General features: G+C 37.6%; 1 protein-coding gene across 1 annotated transcript; it reads left to right on the forward strand.

Moving 5' to 3' along the window:
- Positions 1 to 1,165: 1,165 nt before the first annotated feature.
- Positions 1,166 to 21,763, forward strand: tmem38a (transmembrane protein 38A). The gene is given in 6 exon segments (NM_200900.1): positions 1,166 to 1,337; positions 10,468 to 10,624; positions 13,822 to 14,006; positions 14,127 to 14,214; positions 17,080 to 17,197; positions 21,089 to 21,763. Coding segments are annotated over 6 exon segments (888 nt in total). The 5' UTR covers positions 1,166 to 1,213; the 3' UTR covers positions 21,305 to 21,763.
- The last annotated feature ends 981 nt before the right edge of the window (positions 21,764 to 22,744 follow it).

Genomic DNA, 22,744 nt, shown 5'->3' on the forward strand with positions numbered 1-22,744 from the left:
GAATAAACCATCGTTATACAATAACTTGCCTAATTACCCTAACCTGCCTAAACAACCTAATTAAACCAGTTAAGCCTTTAACTGTCACTTTAAGCGGTATAGAAGTGTCTGGAAAAATATCTAGTCAAATATTATTTACTGTCATCATGGCAAAGATAAAATAAATCAGTTATTAGAGATGAGTTATTAAAACTATTATGTTTAGAAATGTGTTTTAAAAATCTGCTCTCCGTTAAACAGAAATTGGAGGGAAAAAATAAACGGGGGGCTAATAATTCGGGGGGCTAATAATTCTGACTTCAACTGTATGTATACTTTGCTATACACTTAAAAAATATGTTTTAACTTGTTCAAACTATTTAAAATGAGCTGAAACAACAAAATCCTTGGGATTTCCTTGGAACAACTTAATTTTTTATGTTCAATCCACATAAATTTGTTAAAAGTGTTCAGATAACAATCAGTGTTGCAGCCATTTTCTATGAAAAATCAATTAAGTTTTTTATTTTTTCTTGCTCATTGATGAACACACAGCACTCAATATTGACAAAACACAGCCTTCTTTGACACGTTTTGCAAATGTATTAAAAAATAAAAAATAAATTATCATATAGTCCTTAATTTCCAATGATTCGGACCCTTTCCTCAGTAGGCTACTTATTAAATTGAGGTCCTGGTGGGCAAACAAGTTTATAAATCATACTGAATCATTTTTAAGAATGCAAAGAAGCCAGTAGTTTCCTGTGAGGGGTAGGTTTAGGTGTAGTGTGATAGAAATACAGTTTTTGTACAATATAAAAGCTAATACGGCCGCTATAAAAGCCATTACGACCGCTACGCCCAATCCAGCCAAGGCTGTAGCGTTCCCTAAGAAGGTGTTGTATTGTATAATACGCTTATAGCTATGGTTTACAAATGTAGTATTTATTTAGTATAGTAGCCTATTTATTCAAGTTTAGCAGAAAATGAAATTCGGAATAGGTATGGCAATAAGGCTTTACCAAATCGAGCCTGGCTTGACAATCGATTAGTCAAGCGCTCGTTGTGGCCATGCAGTGAGCAGCAGCTGAAGCGTCCGTGTGTGGCTCTCCTCAGCAGCGCGCCTGAGCCTCAGCTGTGTATTAATAGGCATCTGTGTGTAAGCGGAGCCTTTTTCACTCGTGCACACGGCGAGTCTCTTTAAGATCTGTTCATGCGGTAAGGTCAGAACATCATGGAGGTGTTAGATGTCCTAAATCTGGGCGAAATCGCCCAGTATTTCTCGAAAATGGCGATGTTTCCAGTTTTTGATGTTGCTTATTATATCGTGTCAATACTCTACCTCAAATATGAACCAGGTAAGTGGAATTGTTTTTACAGGATCTTTGTACTTGAGCATAATTTGGGTCAAATGAAAATGGCGATTTGTTAAAAATGCACTTGATTATGGCATCATTTAATAAACGGCGTCAAATAAGAATATTTTTCTCATGCATTTTCAACAAGTGCTGTGCAGTTTGTATTCATGTTTTGTTTACTCCAACACTGTGTGTCCAACCACTGGACAGTCATATTCGTGGGTATTCTATGTTTTTTTACGTTTGTGTTTTTGCACGCGGGTTTTCCCCTTGTGTGTGTGGATGGGATTGAGTTGTCCCACTCGAAGAGCCTCTTCGAAACACGATAGAGTCCGTGCACATTCCCCTGCAAGTCTCACTGCAATAAATAGAAGCGCCCTAAATAGACAGCGACAGAGGACAGGACGAAATGCAGCACAGTAAAATTTGTTAAGCAAAGCGTTTAGCTCATTTGCCTCAAAACATGTCCAAACCATATATCTCAATCTCTCAGAAGTTGTTATTACTGTAACGAATTTGACGTTTTACTCTGGACTTCCTTTTATTGATCCTTTTGTTTGTTTGTTTGTTCTTTTAAATTACATTAACGATACTTGTTTTGGGGTTTTGTGGAAGAGTAAATGTGTTATAGAAATGTTATTACAAAACAACAAAACATAGTCATCATTTTAGGCTATGTATTTTATTTAAGCTACTTAAAGCTGTAGCTCAACGAAAAATAAAAATTTACACACTATTTTCTCATCCTCAAGTGGTTCCAAACCCTTATGTGTTTCTCTTTTCTATTAAACTCAAAAGACATTTTGAAGAATGTTTAAAACCTGTAACCATTGGCTTTCATACACTCTAAAAATGTAAAAAAAAAAATATGTGGCTCTTTGTTTGGTTGTTTTTAACCTTTATTGGGTTGTTTATTAAAAACCCAACCAGTTGGGTAAATATTTGGTGCTTTGTTGGGTTATTTTCAACTATTATTAGGTTATTTTTTTAATAACTCAGCCTATTGGGTAAAAATGTTTTAATTTCAACAGTCAACTGATTTAACTGACACAGAAAATCAGAATTAATATGCGTACGTAATTGTTTTTGGGGTGTAAAGTTTATTTAAGCTATAACTAGGCCCATACGGAATCTGCGCATGCAGAATTCTGCAGATTTTCCGCAGAATTCCGCAGATTTTTAGCCAAACATTTATTCTGTTTATTTACTTGAGTTTATTTACTTGAGTAAGTTTTTTAATTAATAACAGTAATATTATTGACTAATATGAAAATGTTCATCTGATTTATGTAAAAGGCAGTTTGTACTGTAATATTTTCTGTCTTTTAATAGATATATTCTATGAGAGACTTGCTTTGTTTACCAAATACAGTGAGTCTAATTGGATTTGCATTTTAAACATTAAATAATAAAAACATATTATTTTTTATTTTACATATTAAGGTTTTATGATACTACTAAAATAATTCCACAAAATCTGTAGATTTTTACCAAAATTCTCTGCAGAAATTGCAAAAAAACATCCGCAGATTCCATCTGACCCTAGCTATAACGCAATAATGTTGTTGTTATATCTTTTTAGCAAATAACCTCTCTGTGTCGTGTTTTATATTAGTTTCACCAGCACTCTTAATTACTGATGATACAAATGCACTCTGAAAACTTGGTTGACAATGGTTGAGTTAAACATATTTGGTGCTTTGTTGGGTTATTTGTAACCTTTATTTGTTTATTTATTTAATAACTCAACCAGTTGGGTTAAAAATTGGAATTTCAACAGTCACCTGATTAAACTGACAGAAAAAGTTGTATTAATATGCGCGCTGAATGTTATTTTTGGATTATAAAGTTTATTTAAGCTATAGCGCAATAATATGTTGTTTTTTTTATCAAATTACCTCTCCGGTCATGTTTTTTCATCCGTTTCACCATCCAGGACCATCTTACATAACTATCTACTGTGTTTTGTTTCTTCATAGTTTGTGATTCTTAATTTATTTTAGCAAAAGTGTATTTTAACTGAAATGTAATAGAAATGAAGCATTTTCAATAATTTTTGAAAACTGTATGTTACTTATTTACACAGCCGTAATTATAAAAGTAGTCGTAGCTACTATTAGCGATAGTAATACCAGAATGGAAAAAATAACATTTAATCAAAATAACCCAATGTATTGAATTAAATTATATAACTCAATGCACTGGGTTGAAATAACCCATAGTTGAGAAGGTGCTATAATATATAATATATATAGTTGGGTTTTATGTTGGGGTATTTTTAACCTTACTATTTTAACAGAGTGCACGCAGCCAATCTATATTAAACCGATAAAAACCCTGGAACTTAAAATGTAATAAAAATAAAGTATTTTCAATATTTCTGAAAACTGCATGTTATTTATTTACACAGCCATAATTACAAAATTAATAGTAGTACTAGTAATAGTAGCAATAGTAATACCATAATTGTAAAAAATAAAATTTATTCCAGTGGTTCTCAAACAGTGGTACGTGTACCACTAGTGGTGCACAGGAGGAATCAATTATGTCATACATGTATGTACATGCTACATGTATTTCTAAATTTATCAAAAATTATTTATATATTTTCCCAGAGATAGGTTGCGGCTGGAAGGGCATCCGCTGCGTAAAAACATGATGGATAAGTTGGCGGTTCATTCCGCTGTGGTGACCCCAGATTAATAAAGGGACTAAGCCGATAAGAAAATAAATGAATGAATGATTTATATATGAATATGATGACATATAGCGTGTATTTCTAAGGTCCAGGCAATATTTGCAGGTGTTTAAGTACAGCAGTTTTTTTTTTTAGTTTATAAGAACAGTAACCTACCATTTTTAACATTTAAAAGCACAATTTAATTTAAATGTTGACGTTTTTATATACATATTTTTTACATATAAACACAGTGCAGTGTTAATGTTCCGACTATTTATAATGTTTAAAGTGGCTGACAATAATAAATATTCTTAATAATAAGAATTAATCTGCCATATTTTTTAACTGTGCAGAGCTGTAGCTGCTTTATTGGGCCTACTACGCTACAGTACTTCAATACTGCTCATTATGGTGGTAATTGGAGAGACTATTATTTTCTGAGATGGTACTTGATAAAAAAGGTTTGAGAATCACTGATTTAATAAAAAAAACAAAACAATGCATTGTGTAAATATAACCCATGGTTGGGAAGGTGCTATAATAAACTATAGTTGGGTTACATGTTGGGGCACTTTTAACCTTTAAGTGAGTAGTTGGTAAAACAAATACTATAGAAGTAAAAAATTCTTCAAAATAACTTCTTATGTGTTCAACAGAAAAAAGAAACTCAAGCAGGTTTGTGACAAGTGACGTGAGAGTAAATGATGACATAATTATAGTTTTGAGTGAACTATTACTTTAATTTATTCATTTAGTTTGGGATGTCGCCTTACAGCATTATACTTTTAGGTGTGATTAATATTTCTGATGAGGCTGTTTTATTGTTATTTCTTAAATGGCATCAGATCTTTAGATATAATACATATATATTCGACAGTATATTTAGTGATCAAGCATACTGGCACTGGTTTGTCTAAACATTAGCCAGTTGTTGTGTGAACTCATCCTGTCAGCTGTTTGGAGGTTGTGGTGTAAAACAGGCCTGCAGTCTGAGACGAATGAAAAGCTTCAAGCTTCTATTTATTTTTAGGCCACATTTGAGAGGATCCGATTTCATTCAGAATGCCTGTTGGGTGCGTATCTACCCGAGCTACACCTGTTTTGTAAGATGTGTTCATCCCAGGAGATTTCAGAGGGGTAGTGTGGATCTCCAGATCTTGATATATACAACATCTCATAGTGGTGTCAAAATCGTGTGGAAAACCGAAAAGGATTTTGAAATGATGGCCATTTTAAGGGTAAACAATAATGTAAAAAAGCTAAACCCAGGGTTTCCGCTAAGGGTGTCACGATCCTCCAAATTCTCGATTCGATTACATTTTCGATTCTGAAGGCACAATTCGATTCGATTTTCGATTATGAATAATTAATTAATTAATGACCAATTAATTATTTGCAGCCTACCGTTTAAACTACCTGACCTACATGGTCTTTGTTTTACCCATAAACAAATCATACAGTAAATGAATAAAGGCAAGATACACTCATAATTACCACCTGTCAATCACTTTTCCTGCGGGACTCGTGAATAGGCAGTGATCTGTGTCGTTATAATGGCGTCGGTAAAAAAGACGCACAACCAACAGGAACCAGCCAACAGTATCTGAGGTGTTCGCTAAAAATGACTAAGTACAAGTGAGTGAAAGATTGAAGCAGTCCTCTGACTGCCTGGACCTGCTGTCTCGAGCGCATGGCTGTGAGTGCGTCTGTGTTTGTGGTCACGTGATGTGTATTTTTAGAGGAAGTGAGGAAGGAAAGCTGCTCAGAAATGCTACACGCCACTGTGGATGTCAAATCGTTGTCGTTCTAAAATGCCATTTTAAAACAAAGACAGTGTAAACAGGGCCTGAGTGTGTACTTTTCACGAGCGGATTTGCAACGGGGGCGGGCGGAGGATCGTTGTCTATCAGACGAACCATACGTAATACGTACATAGCAGAGCTTGCAAAACTGTGTTTTTTTTGTCGACAACACGAATGTTGTCAACATAACTCACTGGAAATCCAAAATGCTTAAACACCGGCGACTTCATTGAAAGAGGAGAGGGTTTAAGTTCTATCGACGGGTCTCCTGCTTCTGCAGTTTAACAAGCACTTCAACAAGCCTGTTTTTTCCCGCTCGGCAAGCCAAGCTGACGTGACATGGGGGCGTGGCAGCATCGACGATTCTATTTTTTGATTCGATACTCGAAATTGAGCATAAATTTCGATCGATTTCAATTAAAAATCAAAATCGTGACACCCCTAGTTTCCGCAGGATTCACCAAGTTAAATGCAAGACTTTTTAAGACCATTATGAATGAAATTTTAGATTTATACAAGGCTAAATGCTAAGGATTTTTTTTAAATATCCCAGTTGTAAAATATTTTTACTAGCTCTTTCAAAAACTGATTAAAATGATTGAATAAAATTTATTTGATTTATTTTCAAATATATCCATCCACAAACTCTACAACTCTATCCAAGCATAGAACAAAACATAGCTATATTTCCACTATTTCAAGTCTAAAAAAATGATCATTTATTAATAAAAGGTCAAGTCAGTATCCTCAGCAGTAAATAAATGGAGAACTTTTTAAGATCAACTTAATATTTTAGTCGTTGTGATTGATGTAAGTTGACATGACAAGCAAAGCTCATTTGATTCAACTAAAATAATGAAGGCAGCAAAAATTCTTTTACAGTGCATGCTAATTGCTAGTTGCAATGGTTTAGCTTTTAAAATAGATCTATTAGGAGATTTTATGAAACTTTATATTTGAGTACAGCTTTTAGAAACAAAGTTTCAATTTTGGGTTGTGACATGCCAATTAGAAATCATTTTAAGGGTAAAACACTACAGATACTAAGGTTAAAATCATTAATATTCTACAAAATAAGTGTAACTACGGGGGGAGTGACAGAGACAACTGGAGGTAAGATCCACAATGCAGGTTTATTCAGCGTAAGGCAAGCAAAGATCAAACAGGTGCAAACAGGTATTTTCAGGCAGTCCAGAATCGTAGTCAGTATAACAGGCAACAGGTCGTAAGGCAGGCGGCTAAACAGGATAACAGGGAATACAAGGCTAGGATCTAAACACGGATAAACAAGACAGGGAGACACACGTTGTAATGTCACTTATAGTTAACAAGACTCGGCAAACTAAATGAGTGGTTTATGTAGGGTGTGTAATCAGTCTCTGACAAGGCTCAGCTGGTGAGAATGTAATCAATCTTGATGAGTGAGCATGTTTGAGTGTAACCGGAGAGCATGTATGAATATGTAGTCCAGGGGAAGGCGGAAGTGTAGTCTTTAGTGTTCGTGTGAGAACCAGCGATCTCTGGAAAGCGAAATATAATACGAAAATAATAAAATTCACAAATCTTCTCAGTGACTGTGAAGGCTGAGTCAGGTGATTCAGTCACACCAGTCACTGGATGAAAAAATGCATGTCATTTTAAAGAAAATTATGAAATTAAGAGGGACAATTAATTAATTGACAATGTAAGTCTTTGACAACTGTTTGATTGACTTAATATAAAATTACTTTATTACATAAGCTTTTTTATATAAACTGAAATAATATCAGAAAGAATGTCTTACAATCAGATTAAGAGCAAAAGATTCAAAGTAAATCGGCACACTGCCACTTTAGCTCTCAAAATTTTTTTTAATGTCAATAACACAAAATCACAACGTTTCGACCGATGAAGACCATGTCAGTCGAAACGTTGTGATTTTGTGATATTGACATTAAAACAATTTTTGAGAGCTAAAGTGGCAGTGTGCCGATTTACTTTGAATCTTTTGCTACTAATGTTTGTTTTTTGATCGTGCACCTGCCTTCAAGATTTTCTAGATGTGCGCACATTTCTGTTTTTTTACAATCAGATTAAATCAACAAAAATCCTCCCGACACAACAAAGATGGCAAAGAAAAAAAGCCAAGTTAGCATTTAGATACATTTACTGTTTATTTATAAATTGACAAGACGTAGGAGGTGGCATGAATGCAATGAAATAATAATAAAAATGTCATGAGATTTGAAATTAAAATTGTCATAAGATGGAGTTATGTGTGCGTTTTTGTCACTGAATGATTTATTTAATAAAGTGTTAAGAACAGCTGATTCATTCACAAATGTCTGTCTGAATGGACGACTGAACCATTGTCTCAAATCATAGCTCAAGATTCATTCATAAACAAAATGCAGTATGGAGATGTACATCAGCTGAGCTGTTTGGAAGCACTTTCGAGAAAACGGAGCAACATTTGGACAACAGTGATTCATCACATCACTTGAGTTCTGATTTGAGGCATAAAAATAACGGTTCAATTTAGAAACAGGGAACCCAGAATCTGCGGTACCTTAGATTATAATGGCGAAACTTGCATCGCTAAAGTAAATCAAACCCTGTTAACTGTGTTTTACAGTGAATATAGAAAAGCTTATTTTACACCCACATCAAGCCACCTAAACTGTTCTGAAATGGAGTTATACACGGCAGGTACAGCATACATACTCACTTAAAACAGTTGTGGGTTAAATAATAACCCAATAAAAGGTAACTCAATGATGAGTTGTTTTGGCACCGACCTGCTGTTGGGTTATTTTAACCCAATCCATTGAGTTGTTAAGGTTAAACCTACAATTTGGGTTACAAAATAACAATATTGTTGGGTTAACCACTAATATCTCAAATGTGTGTATAATTTTCTCCAAAAAAAAAAAAAAACTGTACAAATGAACACGAAGGTAGAGAAAAGCACTTTAAAGGCTATGAAGCGTGCGTTTGTATCATCAAATTAAGAGTTCTGGTAAAACGGATATAAAAAACGTAACACGGCGAGGTAATGTGATAAAAAAGAAACAACATGTTGCGTTAAAGCTCAAATAAACTTTATAATGCAAAAACAACATTACGTATGCATATTAATACAGCTGTTCTGTCAGTTAAATCAGTTGAAATTCAAACATTTTAACCCAATAAATAACCTAACAAAGATAACCAAACAAAGCACCAAACATTTAACCCAACTGATTGAGTTATTAATAAATAACCCAATAAAGGTTCAAAATAAACCAACAACGCACCAAATATTTTTAACTCAACTATTGGGTTAAATAAATAACCCGTCTTTTAGAGTGTATATAATATTAAACAACTCAATCTCATACCTTCAGTTCTCTTCTTTTTAAAGTTGCGCCTGAACTGCTCTCTAGACGTTTTGAAAATCGCACGAAATGACGCAATGAACTGTATTGCGCTTGTGCGTGACGCCTTATTACAATACTGACTTCTGATTGGTCAATCGTTGTTGTTTATAAGTCATAAATTACCATAAATGGAAAATTTTACTATTTATTTGCATGACAAGTATTACATTACACACACTGTTATTAATCTAAAAGGCATGGTAAGGGGAATGGCGGTTTTACAAAGGGGATTTTTTTTGTCATTTTTTTTCCATAAAGGGGATGCCATTCCCCTGCTTCCCCCTCAATTCGAGCACTATCGATAACCAGCAATGTAGCTTGAGTCTGTTCACAAAAATAAAAAAGTTTCTCTTTTTGTGTTGCAAGAACAGAACTAATGTGTTTTTAGGCTTTAGCTGAGAAATGAACATCACCTAAGATGAATTAAACCTTTTGTAATTTTCATTGGGAGTTTAATTCTGTTAAATAATGTCTTCCGTTAAACTTTTGGAGCCTTAATTATTGCACAGTGTTAACATACATTAGCTTTATCCATTCATTTGCCTTCAGCTTAGTCCCTTTATTCATCCACTGCGGAATGAACCGCCAACTTATCTAGCATATGTTTTACACAGCGGATGCCCTTCCAGCTGCAACCCAGTACTGGGAAACACCCATACACTCTTTCATTCACATACTCTACAGCCAATCTAGTTTATTCAAATCACATGTACCACATGTCTTTGAACTGTGGGTCCAAAACCCACGCGAACACGGGGAGAACATGTAAACTCCACACAGAAATGCCAACTGACCTGGTCAGGACTCGAACCAGCGACCTTCCTGCTGTGAGGGGACAGTGCTAACCACTGGGCCATCGTGCCACCCCAGCACTGTAAATAGTCACAGAATATTTCAGCATGTAGTAGGTCAGATTAACATGGGAAAATGTTCTTGTTGGAACTATTAAGCTAGCCAATTGAGTCTTCAAGTATTTGGCTCTGGTATGAACACCACTGCGAATCTAATGTGGATATTCTTGTAAAGCGCCCTAAAAGATTATAGAATTATTCACAGTATTTTTAAGTGCCCACAACATCAGTATCATGCATGTTCATTGTCATGATATAGTCAATTACTGAATATCGCCATATGTCTAGTGGGGAATGGGATCTCATTTTGTTTACTGTGTTTAAATGTGCACGTGAAATTATATTAAGCTATAAAGATCAAAAGAGTTCCTCTTATATGTAATGATCTGTGTTGATCAGGTGCTGTGGAAGTGTCCCGCAGGAGTCCAGTGGCCTCATGGCTCTGTGCAATGCTATACTGCTTCGGGAGCTATATACTAGCAGACATCATGCTTGGCGTGTGTCCCATCGACTATTTCCATAACAATAGTCACATCCTCCTGGCCTCAGCTGTGTGGTAAGAATCTTTTAAATGTTTTTTTTTTTTTTTAATGAAATGTGCAAAAGAGATCTGTTACAGATGCTAACGTTAGCCTGATAGCGCTGAAAACCTGTCCTACCCTGCAAATCACCATCTAAAGCAGGGGTTCTTTACCTTTTTCACTTCAGGGCTCACTTCTTTCTCCGATCAATTTTTGAAGGCAAACCTGTCTGACATTTTCTCTAACATGTTTATATGAAAGGCTCAATTAAAATCTTTATTTATTTACAGATATGTGAGAGAACCACAGGTCAACAGGGAGATTGTAAAAGAGCAGCTTCTGCTTCAAGCTGGACTGACTGAATATCTAATATTAAATATCTACTATTCAAAAATATACAGACAAATGTAATATACAGTAAACACCCTAAATCTGTTGAAATGCATTAATCTGATGGCGGTTGAGTTTGCAGCTGGGTATTATTGAGAGATCGCTGACAGAAACAGTGAACTCCGCCAGAGCACGTCTGACGCTCATATGCAAGTTTATTTTACATTCAATGGCAGAAACACCATTGAGCCTCGCTAGATCCTCCACAAAAATACACAAAGAGAGACCTTCACTTTCACTTCACGCATAGTGTTTGAATGAACAGATCTACGTTTACTAGTTTCAGACATGATCATGAGGCCGTTTTTGAGCCGAGTTTGAAGTAAGCAATCAGTGAATGCCTCTCCATTGATCTTTTGGCGGTGTGCTTTGGGTCATTGTCCTGCTGGAAGATAAACCGTTGCCCCAGTCTGAGGTCAAGAGCACTCTGAAGCAGGTTTTCATTCAGGATGTCTCTGTACATTGCTGCATTCATCTTTCCCTCTATCCTGACTAGTCTTCCAGTTCCTACTGCTGAAAAACATCCCCACAGTATGATGCTGCCACCACCATGCTTCACTGAAGAGATGGTATTAGCCTGGTGATGAGCGGAGCCTGGTTTTCTCCAAACATAAACGCCTAGCATTCACTCCAAAGAGTTCAATTTTAGTCTCATAAGATCAGAGAATTTAGTTTCTTATGGTCTGAGAGTCCTTTAGATGCCTTTTGGCAAATTCCAGGCAGGGAGTGTCTTCCGTCTGGCCACTCTACCATACAGGCCTGATTGGTGGATTGCTGCACAGATGGTTGTCCTTTTGTAAAGTTCTCCTCTCTCCACAGAAGAATGTTGGAGCTCAGAGTGACCATCGGATTATTGATCACCTCTCTGACTAAGGCCCTTCTCGCTGATCACTCAGCTTAGATGGCCGGCCAGCTCTAGGAAGAGTCCTGGGGCCTCATGTACGAAGACTTGCTTGGAAATCATACTAAAACATTGCGTACGCACAAAGCTGTAAATGTGCGTACGCAGAAAAAAATTCAGATGTATGAAACACTGCGTACGCCGAATCTCAGGCATATTCTTTTGTACATCCGAATGAACGTGAAACTGAGCGCAACATGCACGAGCACAAAACTCCTCCCTGCCTCCTCCCCCGTATGAATATGCTAATGACTCTACTTATGGCAAAACCGGGCAAAACCCAACGAAAAAGCAATGGCAAAAGCAAGCAAAAAGAGAAACTTTGAACAGAATGTGAATTGGAGGTACTGCTTTCGGAGGTAGACCAGAGAAAAGCGGTGTTATTTGCAAGTTTGTTCTCCGGAATTAACAACAAAAGAAAAAATAGAGAGTTTAGCTGATGCGGTTAACACAGTTGGGTCTGAACATCGCACTGAGTGAATTAAACCGAAAGAGTGTGATTTATAGGTGTAAAATGTTGCAGTACACACATTAGTTTCGGTGGCGCAGCTCAAAAGTCGCATGTCTACATGCTTTGACACGTTCGAGCATGATCTCGGTTCGAATCCAGCGTCCAATGAACTCTTTTTTCTATATTTCCCCGCTACATATCAGATTTTGCCAACTATTTATCACGAGAAAGACAAGTAGGAATCATTAATAAGTTTGTGCATCATATTTTATTTGCACATTTATTAAATGGAAATGTTTCTGATTCACGCATGCAAATTCATCTTCAGATAGTGTCTTTATAGCAATGTGCGTGCAGTAGATCGCTCAGATTACATTGGGAAAACAGGCGACCGCTGCAATTTGCGCTTTAATGTTTAGCTGGTCAACTGTATGGTATGGAAACCTTATATACATGCTAGATGAACCTGTCTCATACAGCTGCCATTGCAAGGCTCAGACACTTTGTAGAGAGCAATTTAACACAACTACCTCTAGGAGTCAACAATTTAAATAAAACAGACACGCACAAAAAATGTGCGTACGCCTGCCAGAAAGCTGCCGTGAAGCTGCGCACATCCCTACGTTCAGTTCATTGTTAGTAAATCCAAACGTGAGCGATTCTGAGCGTGAAACCTGGCGTACGCAAAGTTTTTGTTCGTACGCAGCGTTGATACATGAGGCCCCTGGTGATTCCAATCATCTTCCACTTACAGATGATGTGGGCCACTGTGCTCATTTGGAACTTTCAGAGCAGCAGAAATTTTTCTGTAACCTTCCCCAGCCTTGTGCCTCAAGACAATCCTGTCTCTGAGGTCTACAGACAATTCTACAGACAATTTTTTCACATTGTCATAATGGGGTATTGTGTGCAGATTGTTGAGAAAATAAATGAATTTAATCCATTTTGGAATAAGGCTGTAACATAAACAATGTGCAAACAGTGAAGCGCCATGAATACTTTCCAGATGCACTGTAATTTAACTTACATAAAAGAAATTGCCACTGATGTAAGCTACATTTTTAAGGGTATAATGTGGAATAAGTTTCACAGTGTAATACTTATTACTTTTGAATACTTTTGGAAAGACTCTTTACTCTATACTACTCATGAAGATACACACCATACTACTCATACAAATGTTTTTATTCTACTTGCACTATATTTTTGGAGCAAGCAATTGTACTTTTACTTGATTATGGTTTTTCTGTCCTCTTTCCACCACTTACTGCACTACATGGTGTTTTGCACACTGCATGTGCAAATAATGTAAAGCATTTCTGCAGAACATTAAGCAGTTAACACATTTCTTCTTTGACAAGGTATCAAACTGCCCAGTTGTATTTAAAACTTTTTTAAACCTTATTTCACCAACATGTGACTGTAAACAACAGGGCTCTTTGTGTATTAAGTTTTCTTAGAATGCGATTTTCTCCCTCCCTCCTTTTCAGGTACTTGATTTTCTTCTGCCCTCTTAACCTGTTCTACAAATGTGTGGCGTTCATGCCTGTGAAACTCGTGCTGGTGGCTTTGAAAGAAGTAGTCCGTACTCGTAAAATCGCAGCCGGAGTCCATCACGCTCACCATGCGTATCACCACGGCTGGCTGATCATGGTCATCACTGGTTATGTCAAGGGTAAGTATCTTATATCTCCAGAGGGATTTATTTTTGGTGGTCATGTAACACTTTGATAACACCCTTTAAAAACCCTTGTTCAGGAGATCTGTGCTCTGCTGTCTCTGTTAATATTCACAGGGTCAGGGGTTGCTCTCATGTCCAATTTCGAGCAGCTGCTGCGAGGAGTCTGGAAGCCGGAGACCAATGAAGTCCTGAACATGTCATTGTGAGTGGTCTGTTCATCTGTGAAAACCTTTAATGGGAGTCTTGCCTTTTTTGGAAATAGGGTCATTTTACATTTGCCCCAGAGTTAAGGAGTTGAGTTTTACCATTTTTAAATCCATTCATGTGATCTCCAGGTCTGGAGTACATTTCCTAAACAATGGCATGACACAGCTGAACTATCATAGTACGATGCATCGTTTGGGAAAAGGACGATGTAGTGACGAGTGCTTCCCAAAACTGTAGTTGCTCTGTCACAGATCAATCGTTTGAACCACTTTAGTTATAATGTAAACTTCCATATTGATGCTCTAAACAGGGTGGAGTAGGAACTTCTTTAGAGAAAAACCCCATAATTTTTCAAGCAAATTATATTGTTTTACACAAGCAATCCAACATTCGTTTTGCATATTAATTTAAATATATGTAAACGACACATAAAGGGCCTATGCTGCTTTTACAAAAAATATTTAGAATATTACATATTCTATTCTAAAACATAAACTAGCTAACACGTATTTTAATCTCTTATATAAATCATATAAATCGCTAATGGGGCGGCGCGGTGGCGCAGTAGGTAGTGCTGTCACCTCACAGCAGAAAGATCGCTGGTTCAAGCCTCGGCTGGGTAAGTTGGCTTTTTTTGTGTGGAGTTTGCATGTTCTCCCCGTGTTCGCGTGGGTTTCCTCCGGGTGCTTCCCCCACAAGTCCAAAGACATGCAGTACGTTGCGTACGATAAAATTGTCTGTAGTGTATGTGTGTGAATGAGAGTGTGTGGATGTTTCCCTAGAAACATGCTTGCGGCTGGAAGGACATCCGCTGTGTAAAACATATGCTGGATAGGTTGGCGGTTCATTCCCCTGTGGCGACCCCAGAATAATAAAGGGACTAAGCCGAAAAGAAAATGAATGAATGAATGAATGAATAAGTACACACAGTAGGCAATTTATTAAGAAGTTTAAAAAAAAAATTCTACTTAATAATATTCATTTGTATTATTATTATTATTATTATTTATTTTATTTATTGTAAAAGTCTAAAAGTCTTTTTCTATGCAGATCATGGGCAGAGCTTCTGTCTGCCTGGTGACTGTAGCTTCATTGCTAAATGGCCACTCGATCCATTCAGTGGTGCACCCCCATCTCTCAGTTCGTAAACTCCTCCAGAATCTTAAGCTGGATGATGGAGGCTTTCACCGGTGTTTCCGGTTGAGCTGAGCCCAGTTTGATGAACTGTTGTCGGTGTCGGCAGGAGGATTTTTCCCCAGGACACCAACAACAGGTGCTACATCATAATCAAGCCCCTACAAGAGCAAGCACCTGATTTGTTAATGCAGCGCGAATGTCCACTAAAGTTCAGATTCTCCAACTTGAGCGATGCGCAAGAAACTTGCATTAAGCATGTCAACCACGTCAATCGGACAAAATGCGTCGCGTCGCGTCATTTGCAGCACCTTATTTGCGTGTATCGCGCCACAGGATGTCTATTCACGTCTTTGCATTGACTTAATATGTAAATCACTCGCTATTGACGCTTCTTCCGCCTCTGGTGTGAACGCAGCATAAGTGCACAATAGTCGCGTTCAGGGGCGCCACTGGCCTGTACAAGCCGTATGGCAAGGGCCAAAGAGGGTCAACTGGGGGTTCGGGTTGGAATGAAAGAGAAGGCAGAGTTTGCCCAAGTCTGATAAAGATGGTGTGTCGCCATTACACTAGTTTTCTAATCAAGCATGAGTACATATGCCAAAAAATTAATTAATAAATAAATAAGTGAAAAAACAAAGCTACTGGTCAGCCTGATAAAAGCTCTTGCTCACACTGGCCTGACAGTGGAAATGTGGCTACTGTAACTACAGAAGAGTCAAGCTTTAACCTTTGTATGGTGTTCGGGTCTGTGAAACCGGTTTTTACTTTTTATCAAAATAAAATTATTACAAGTCATTATGTTTTAGTCTCAGACTCATTGGCTTTGGCTCATTTTCTATGAAGAACAGAAATCAGAATACATTTTCAATGACCCCCCTACACATTTACATTACTGTTTGGGTCCTTGTGGCTAAAGAAGGTGTTAAAACGGTAGGTCATGGGTACCTTAACTCTGTGGTTCTAAGTGGAACTCTATACACAATAGGTTATACATGCATCAAATGCAAAAAGTAAACATGTTCCACAGTAAATCTCCTCCTCATGTGTTGCACAGGCTGGCATGAAAAGCCAATGTGTTCAAGGGAAAGACAGGGCAAAAACAAGTAGCACTTTAACTCATATATGTGATCTAACAAAGGTAAATGGAAAATAATAACCATTAACAATGTTTATATTGCTTGAAATTGGGATGAAGTAAACATCTATTGAGTATGTTAACATGAATGTTTTTATTATGTTGAATTAAAAACCCAGCAATGGAGCGGGCTGCAGAAATTATTAGAGAGATTATAGGAGAGTAACATAAATATGAACACCACACAAGGGTTAAATAGGAAAATGATCTAAACTCTTTGGTCATTTTTGAGCGAGATGCTAATGGTCTAATGCATTTAATTGACTTATGCTAAGCTAAGCTAAAATTGCTCCTAGGGATCGACTAAATGGATTCAAAAATGGTATAACTGTAGATGACCTGTTAAATGTACCTATTTCCAAAGAAGTGGAGTGTTTCTCTTAGGAGAGGTGTGTGAAAGTCACACCTCATAGTGACTATGTCTGGTTAAATTTCATAAATAGAAGAAAATTCCATTAAAAAGTAGCATAAAGGTATAGTCCACATGACATTTCTTTTTTTTAAAGTCGCATTTCATGAAAGAGCTGTTATATTTTATATGAATGATTTCTGTAAACAATAAGACTGTGATTCTTCTTTTTTTTTTAGCCCTACCAAGGCCAGTCTGTATGGAGCAATTTTATTCACTCTCCAGGAGGCTCACGTGCTCCCTGTGTCGAAGAGCACACTCATCTGCCTCTTCACACTTTTCATGGTCTCATCCAAGGTAATACTCAGCGTAACAGTGGCATGTAAAAACAGAAAACTGGCCATTCATACCTTAATATAGTGGGGTTTCCATCATGAAGGGAATTAGGGCTGCACAATATATTGTTTCGGCATCGATATTGCAATGGGTGTGTCCGCAATAGTCACATAACAGGATCTGCAATGTTGAGATGGGATAGATGACCAAATTAATGAAAGTTTATAATCTGCATGTATTATTAAGGCATGTGATTAGAGGTGTGAACCTACACTAGTCTCACGGTTCGGTTCGGTAACGATTATCATGCCATCGATTCGGTTCAATTGATGCATCACGGTGCATTGACGGTGCTTTCCATACACAGTTTTATATTTTCTTCACAGCAGCATTTCTTGTATTAAAATGTATGAATATATTTATATTTAAATACTATTTGTAATATAATTTTGTAATTTAATACAAACAGTCAGATATATAAACTGTAACTTTAAACAAAACGAGCATTTAGCAAATAATATAAACAAATATAAATATCCAGCTCAATTTCTGATCCTTGTCTAGTTCTCTTACACCTCTTTGATTGGTCACACCCTCAAAAAAAAAAAAAAAAACGGTTGCGATTGGCTCTTGCGCGCTGCGTTCTTCATAGATGAGTGATGCTGATAAGCGGCAGGCCACGCCAGCAGGTCAAATGGGCCCACTTGTGAGAAAGAGAGAGAGAGAGAGAGAGAGAGACAGAGACAGAGCGCGCACGCGAGAGAGAGAGAGAGAGAGAGAGAGAGAGAGAAATGGAGTAGGCTACTTTCATTCTCTGGATCTCAGTGAAATAGGGCTATTGTTGTAAATGTCAGTGAAAGACTGATCCAGCAAACACACACAGTGAAATTGTGCACAGTTTATGAGTTTTAAGTAGCCTAGTTAAAGCGCTGTAAATACTCGCGATCGCCTCCCTCGTGACAGAGCGCATATGAGGTAAATGACGTCAGTAATAACCGGTTATGATTATTACAGAACCGATATCGAATTGTCCATGTCTGCATCGCAGTGCACCGAAAAAACGATTATTTTTGACACCCCTACATGTGATGCAGAAAAGTAACCAAAGGCAACAGCACTCTAAAAAATTATTGACTGTTGTAACCCAAAATTGGGTCATATATGGCAAAACTCAACATTGGGTTAATTTTTTGACAACCCAGTAATGTTTAGAGCAGGGATGGGCAATCTCGTTCCTGGAGGGCTGTGTGCAAATTTTGCTTCTAATCAGAATTTTCAAGATCAGTAGAAAACCTATAGGCAGGTTATAGTTGGAGCTAAATTCTGCAGGACACCAGGGGCCTCATGTAGCAACGCTGCGTATGCACAAAAACTTTGGGTACGCCAGGTTTCACGCTCACGTTTGGATTTACTAACAATGAAATGGACGTCAGAGTGTGCGTTAGTCCACGCCAAATTCATGTCTGGCGTTCGTGCATTTCTAGTGTGTGTTTGTTTTGTTTCTATTGGCGACTCCTAGAGGCAATTGTGTTAAGTTGCACACTACAAAGTACTTTTGAGCCGTGCAATGGCAGCTGTATGGGGGGATCATCCTCATATCTAGCAGGTTTGTAAGGTTTCCATACCATGCAGTTACCAGCCAAACTTTAAATCGAAATTTGCAGCGATCGCCTATTTTCCCAATGTAATCTTATCGATCGACTGCAAGTACATTGCTATAAAGGCACCATCTGAAGACGAGATTACATACGTGAATCAGAAACATTTCCATTCAATAAATGTGCAAATAATATGTGATGCTTAAATGCGCTTAACATAATTGGATTGGGCACGGGGGCACTTTAGATCATTTTGGAAGGGCACTTTCTGTCCAAGACTAAAAAGGGCATGTGCACTGCACAGGTTAAGCCTTATTTGTGCACGTGCCTGGTTATCAGTGTTGGGCAGTAGCGTCGCTTCATGTAGTGACGCTACTATCTTCACTACATTTGTCAGTAGTGTGGCGGTAGTGTCGCTACTTTCTAAATTAAATAGCCTTCAGTGGTGAAGCTATTTTAATAGTCAAGTAGCGCAGTAGCGTCCACACAAGCTACTTTTAACTGATAGCGGATCAATAAGTGACGGCACCAATATTCACGGAGCTCAGAGCCCGGTGTCTAGCCAATGAAAGTAAATCCATGGCTGCTTCCGAAACCGCCTACTACTCAGTAGGTACTGCAATTGAATTTAAAGGTACTGCTCGGCTGTTAGAAAAGTACGTTCTATACACAGTGGCGCAACAAGGGGGTATGCAGTATATGCGGCGCATAGGGGCGCCACACATAGGGGGGCGCCGTTGTGCCAAAACTATTTTTAAAATTATCCTTATTAAAAGTTTCAAATAATAAAAATAAATAAATATGTTTTATTAAAAAACATTATTTTGCATTTTAAACGAATATAATATTGTTATTGTTTAATTCAAAATCATTTAACACAATAACATGCAGTCCCACAGCCGAAAGTGGTCATGTAGATGTAACTGTTTAGATTTGTTTTTATTTTTATCAAAATAAACTGTCAAATCATACATAATGTCAAAAGTTATAAGATAATCTGAAAATTTGTCTTAATTTATTATTAATTAATTAATATAAAATAAGAGGGATCACACAAAATTTGAACCCGCATACCCCTCAGTAAATGTGTAGTTGCGCCCCTGTCTATACAGTATGAATGTGAAAAGTATGAATGAAATTCGGACCTACTACATCCGCCATTTTGTCATGGTCATGTGACCTACCTGCGTCAGTTGCGTCGCATCACTTCCATTCATGAATTCTCTCGTGGGGCATTATTATAATCTCGCCAGAAGTAGTAAGTCATCCGGGTACTTCTCGCATACTGATTTTCGAATTCTATGATTCGGACATACTACTCGGCTCGCATACTGATTTTAGCGTACTATATAGTATGGATGTATGCGGTTTCGGACGTAGCCAATATGATGGCGAGAATGACGATTTCTTCTTCTTCCTGTTTTACTGGGTTCGACAACAAAGTTTTTGGTGCGTTACTGCCGCCTCTGGTTGGCCAAGCGAATCTTGCTTGATGAAAAATGACTGAGGGAGAGGAGTTATTTCTGAAGCAAGATTCCTCGTGAATGTGTAATGTGAATTTTTTGTTTTAGCTGTTGTATATGTGTTTCTGTTTAGTACAGCATATTATTTACAGTAAATAAGTGAACTGAACTATTATCCCTCATATGCTTCATTGACAGTTGTATTGATTACTAACGGCCCATTCACACGGGGCTTCAGCGTCAACGCTTGACTAAAGGCGTGTCTGAAGTTGAGGCTGAAGCGATCGTCATAGAAGCGTTAGCCAATGAAATTCAGTCAGCTATAGGCCACTGTCTATCTGGTGTATTTGCATACAGCGATCTGATTGGCTGAAGCTATTATGTACGTTGTTTATGTTTTTTAAAACGCGAAACAGAATTTGTGCTGTTCTAGGGATGTATGTCCTCACCAATGTCTAGAGCGAATCTACGCCCTTAGATGGTAGTGTTCTTGTGTCAAAAAATGTTAATCTTTGGTTGAGTTTTTATTATACAATAATAATTGTAATGATTTTGATTCTTCCACTTAATATCCTAGTTTACAAAAAAAATACTGAAACTAATAAAAAATTTCAAAATATAGAAACTAATAAAAACTAGTAAATCAACCTCTAAAACTAATTAAAACTGACTGAATCTGAAAACAAAAAGTCAAAACAAAATAAAACTTAAAACTATTGAAAAATCAGAAACTATTACAACCTTGTTGTGGACACATTATACCAACACACAGTACTGTCCAAACATCTTCCACAAGTTGATTTTCCATCATAGGTGCCCTTTAAAACCTTTTTGTTTTATTCACTACACAGGTGTTCATGACAGCTCGTCACTCTCATGGATCGCCCTTCGCCCTCATCGAGTCTTGGGTGTGCCACGTGCTATTCGGTTCCCCCCTGGGTACCGAAGACGCCCATGATCACCACCATGCTGCTCCAGCTGCTGCCCCTGCACCCCTCTCTCCTGCCAAAAACAAGGAGGAACTGAGCGAAGGAACCCGCAAGAGGAAGTCAAAGAAAGCAGAGTAGATTCACAACACAGTCATCAACCCAATCTGTCATACAGCAGAGCGCCTCAGTTCTGCTTCAGAAAGGATGGAATTTGATGTTAAACCAATGAGCTTCTCTTTCAATGGTGCTTTTTAACGACAGACATGCCACGTAGGGACTCTGTAAATAGCTTCCCCCTCTTTGCCAGCGTCTGTGTCTTTATTTATTTTTCATAATGTTTCCCATCAGCAAAAGTCCTGTTTATCTGATGATGTGCAGACACGTCACGAACAGATGAATGATCGAAAAGCAGCGAGATGAGAATCTGCTTCCATCCTTTTGAGTTCACAAATCAAGAAGGGGTCCGTAGAAATAAGACTTAATTGTCCACTGCTGGTTGACCCTAAATTCCACAGCACACTGCTGCTTTTTACATCTAGTTGCATTGAACAAAACAATATATTTTCCAAAACTGAATTAAATAATTTTTCAACCAAATGCTGAAGTTGTTGCAAATTCTTCCAACTGTTCTGACGTTGCATATTTGTTTTAAAAATGTTCACCTAATAATATAATGTTTGATTTAATCCTCACAGGGAAGCCAATTACATAACAATATACTATGTTGGTGTGAAAAACATACGTTGCACCTGCACCAAAGCCGTCAATGTGCCTCAGGGCTGGAGTGGGACTCCTTTTCAGCCTTGGAGTTTCAAGCATTTGACCAGCCCACCTCAGTTCACGACTGACTATATTAAAATAAGGTCATTTCCAATTCAGTTTCTAATTACACTCATGTCTTTTTGAAGAAAACAGCTGCTTTAGAACTTCAAATGTTCAACAACCTTACAGTTTTATGTGTCTTAACAATAAAAAAGAAAAAAAAAAAGAATTACTCAGGTGAGGATCGAACACGTCGTAACGCAACGTGCTGACCACTGGACCACAATGGTGGTGTTACACTTATGTGGCCTGATTGATTTTTACATCATCATTACTTTGTAGGCTGTATTTTGTTCATGGGGCGGATCTGCGGCAAAATAATAAATAAAAAGAGTGAGGCTATGGTCAAATAAATAAATAATCGAAAAAAAGTGCGACGGCTGAGAGTGCAAGCAGCTAGAAACACCGGCCCTCGCGGCCAAAAAAAACGGACCGGCCCACCGAGAACTCTCCCGGTCCTCCTGATTGGCCAATCCGGGCCTGATGTGCCTTTTTAAACTATGCCTTAGCACCTTATATACCCCTAATGTGTACTTATGTGTTTCCTAATGGTACATATTAAAGAATTTATTAGTATGGAGGAATTACCAACCTACGTCACACTTGTTCCCGTTTGCAAAAAAGACCAGTTGCAATAGCAAACATATTGAGTTGTGCAGTAGAATTTCCAAAAATAAAAAAATAGAAACTCAATTTTACCATACACCACACTGCTTTTAATGCCAACTGCAGACGTCTTTGGCTGAAAGGGAGCTG

Source organism: Danio rerio, chromosome 11 (genome assembly GCF_049306965.1).
Source record: "Danio rerio strain Tuebingen ecotype United States chromosome 11, GRCz12tu, whole genome shotgun sequence".
Taxonomy (NCBI): domain Eukaryota; kingdom Metazoa; phylum Chordata; class Actinopteri; order Cypriniformes; family Danionidae; genus Danio; species Danio rerio.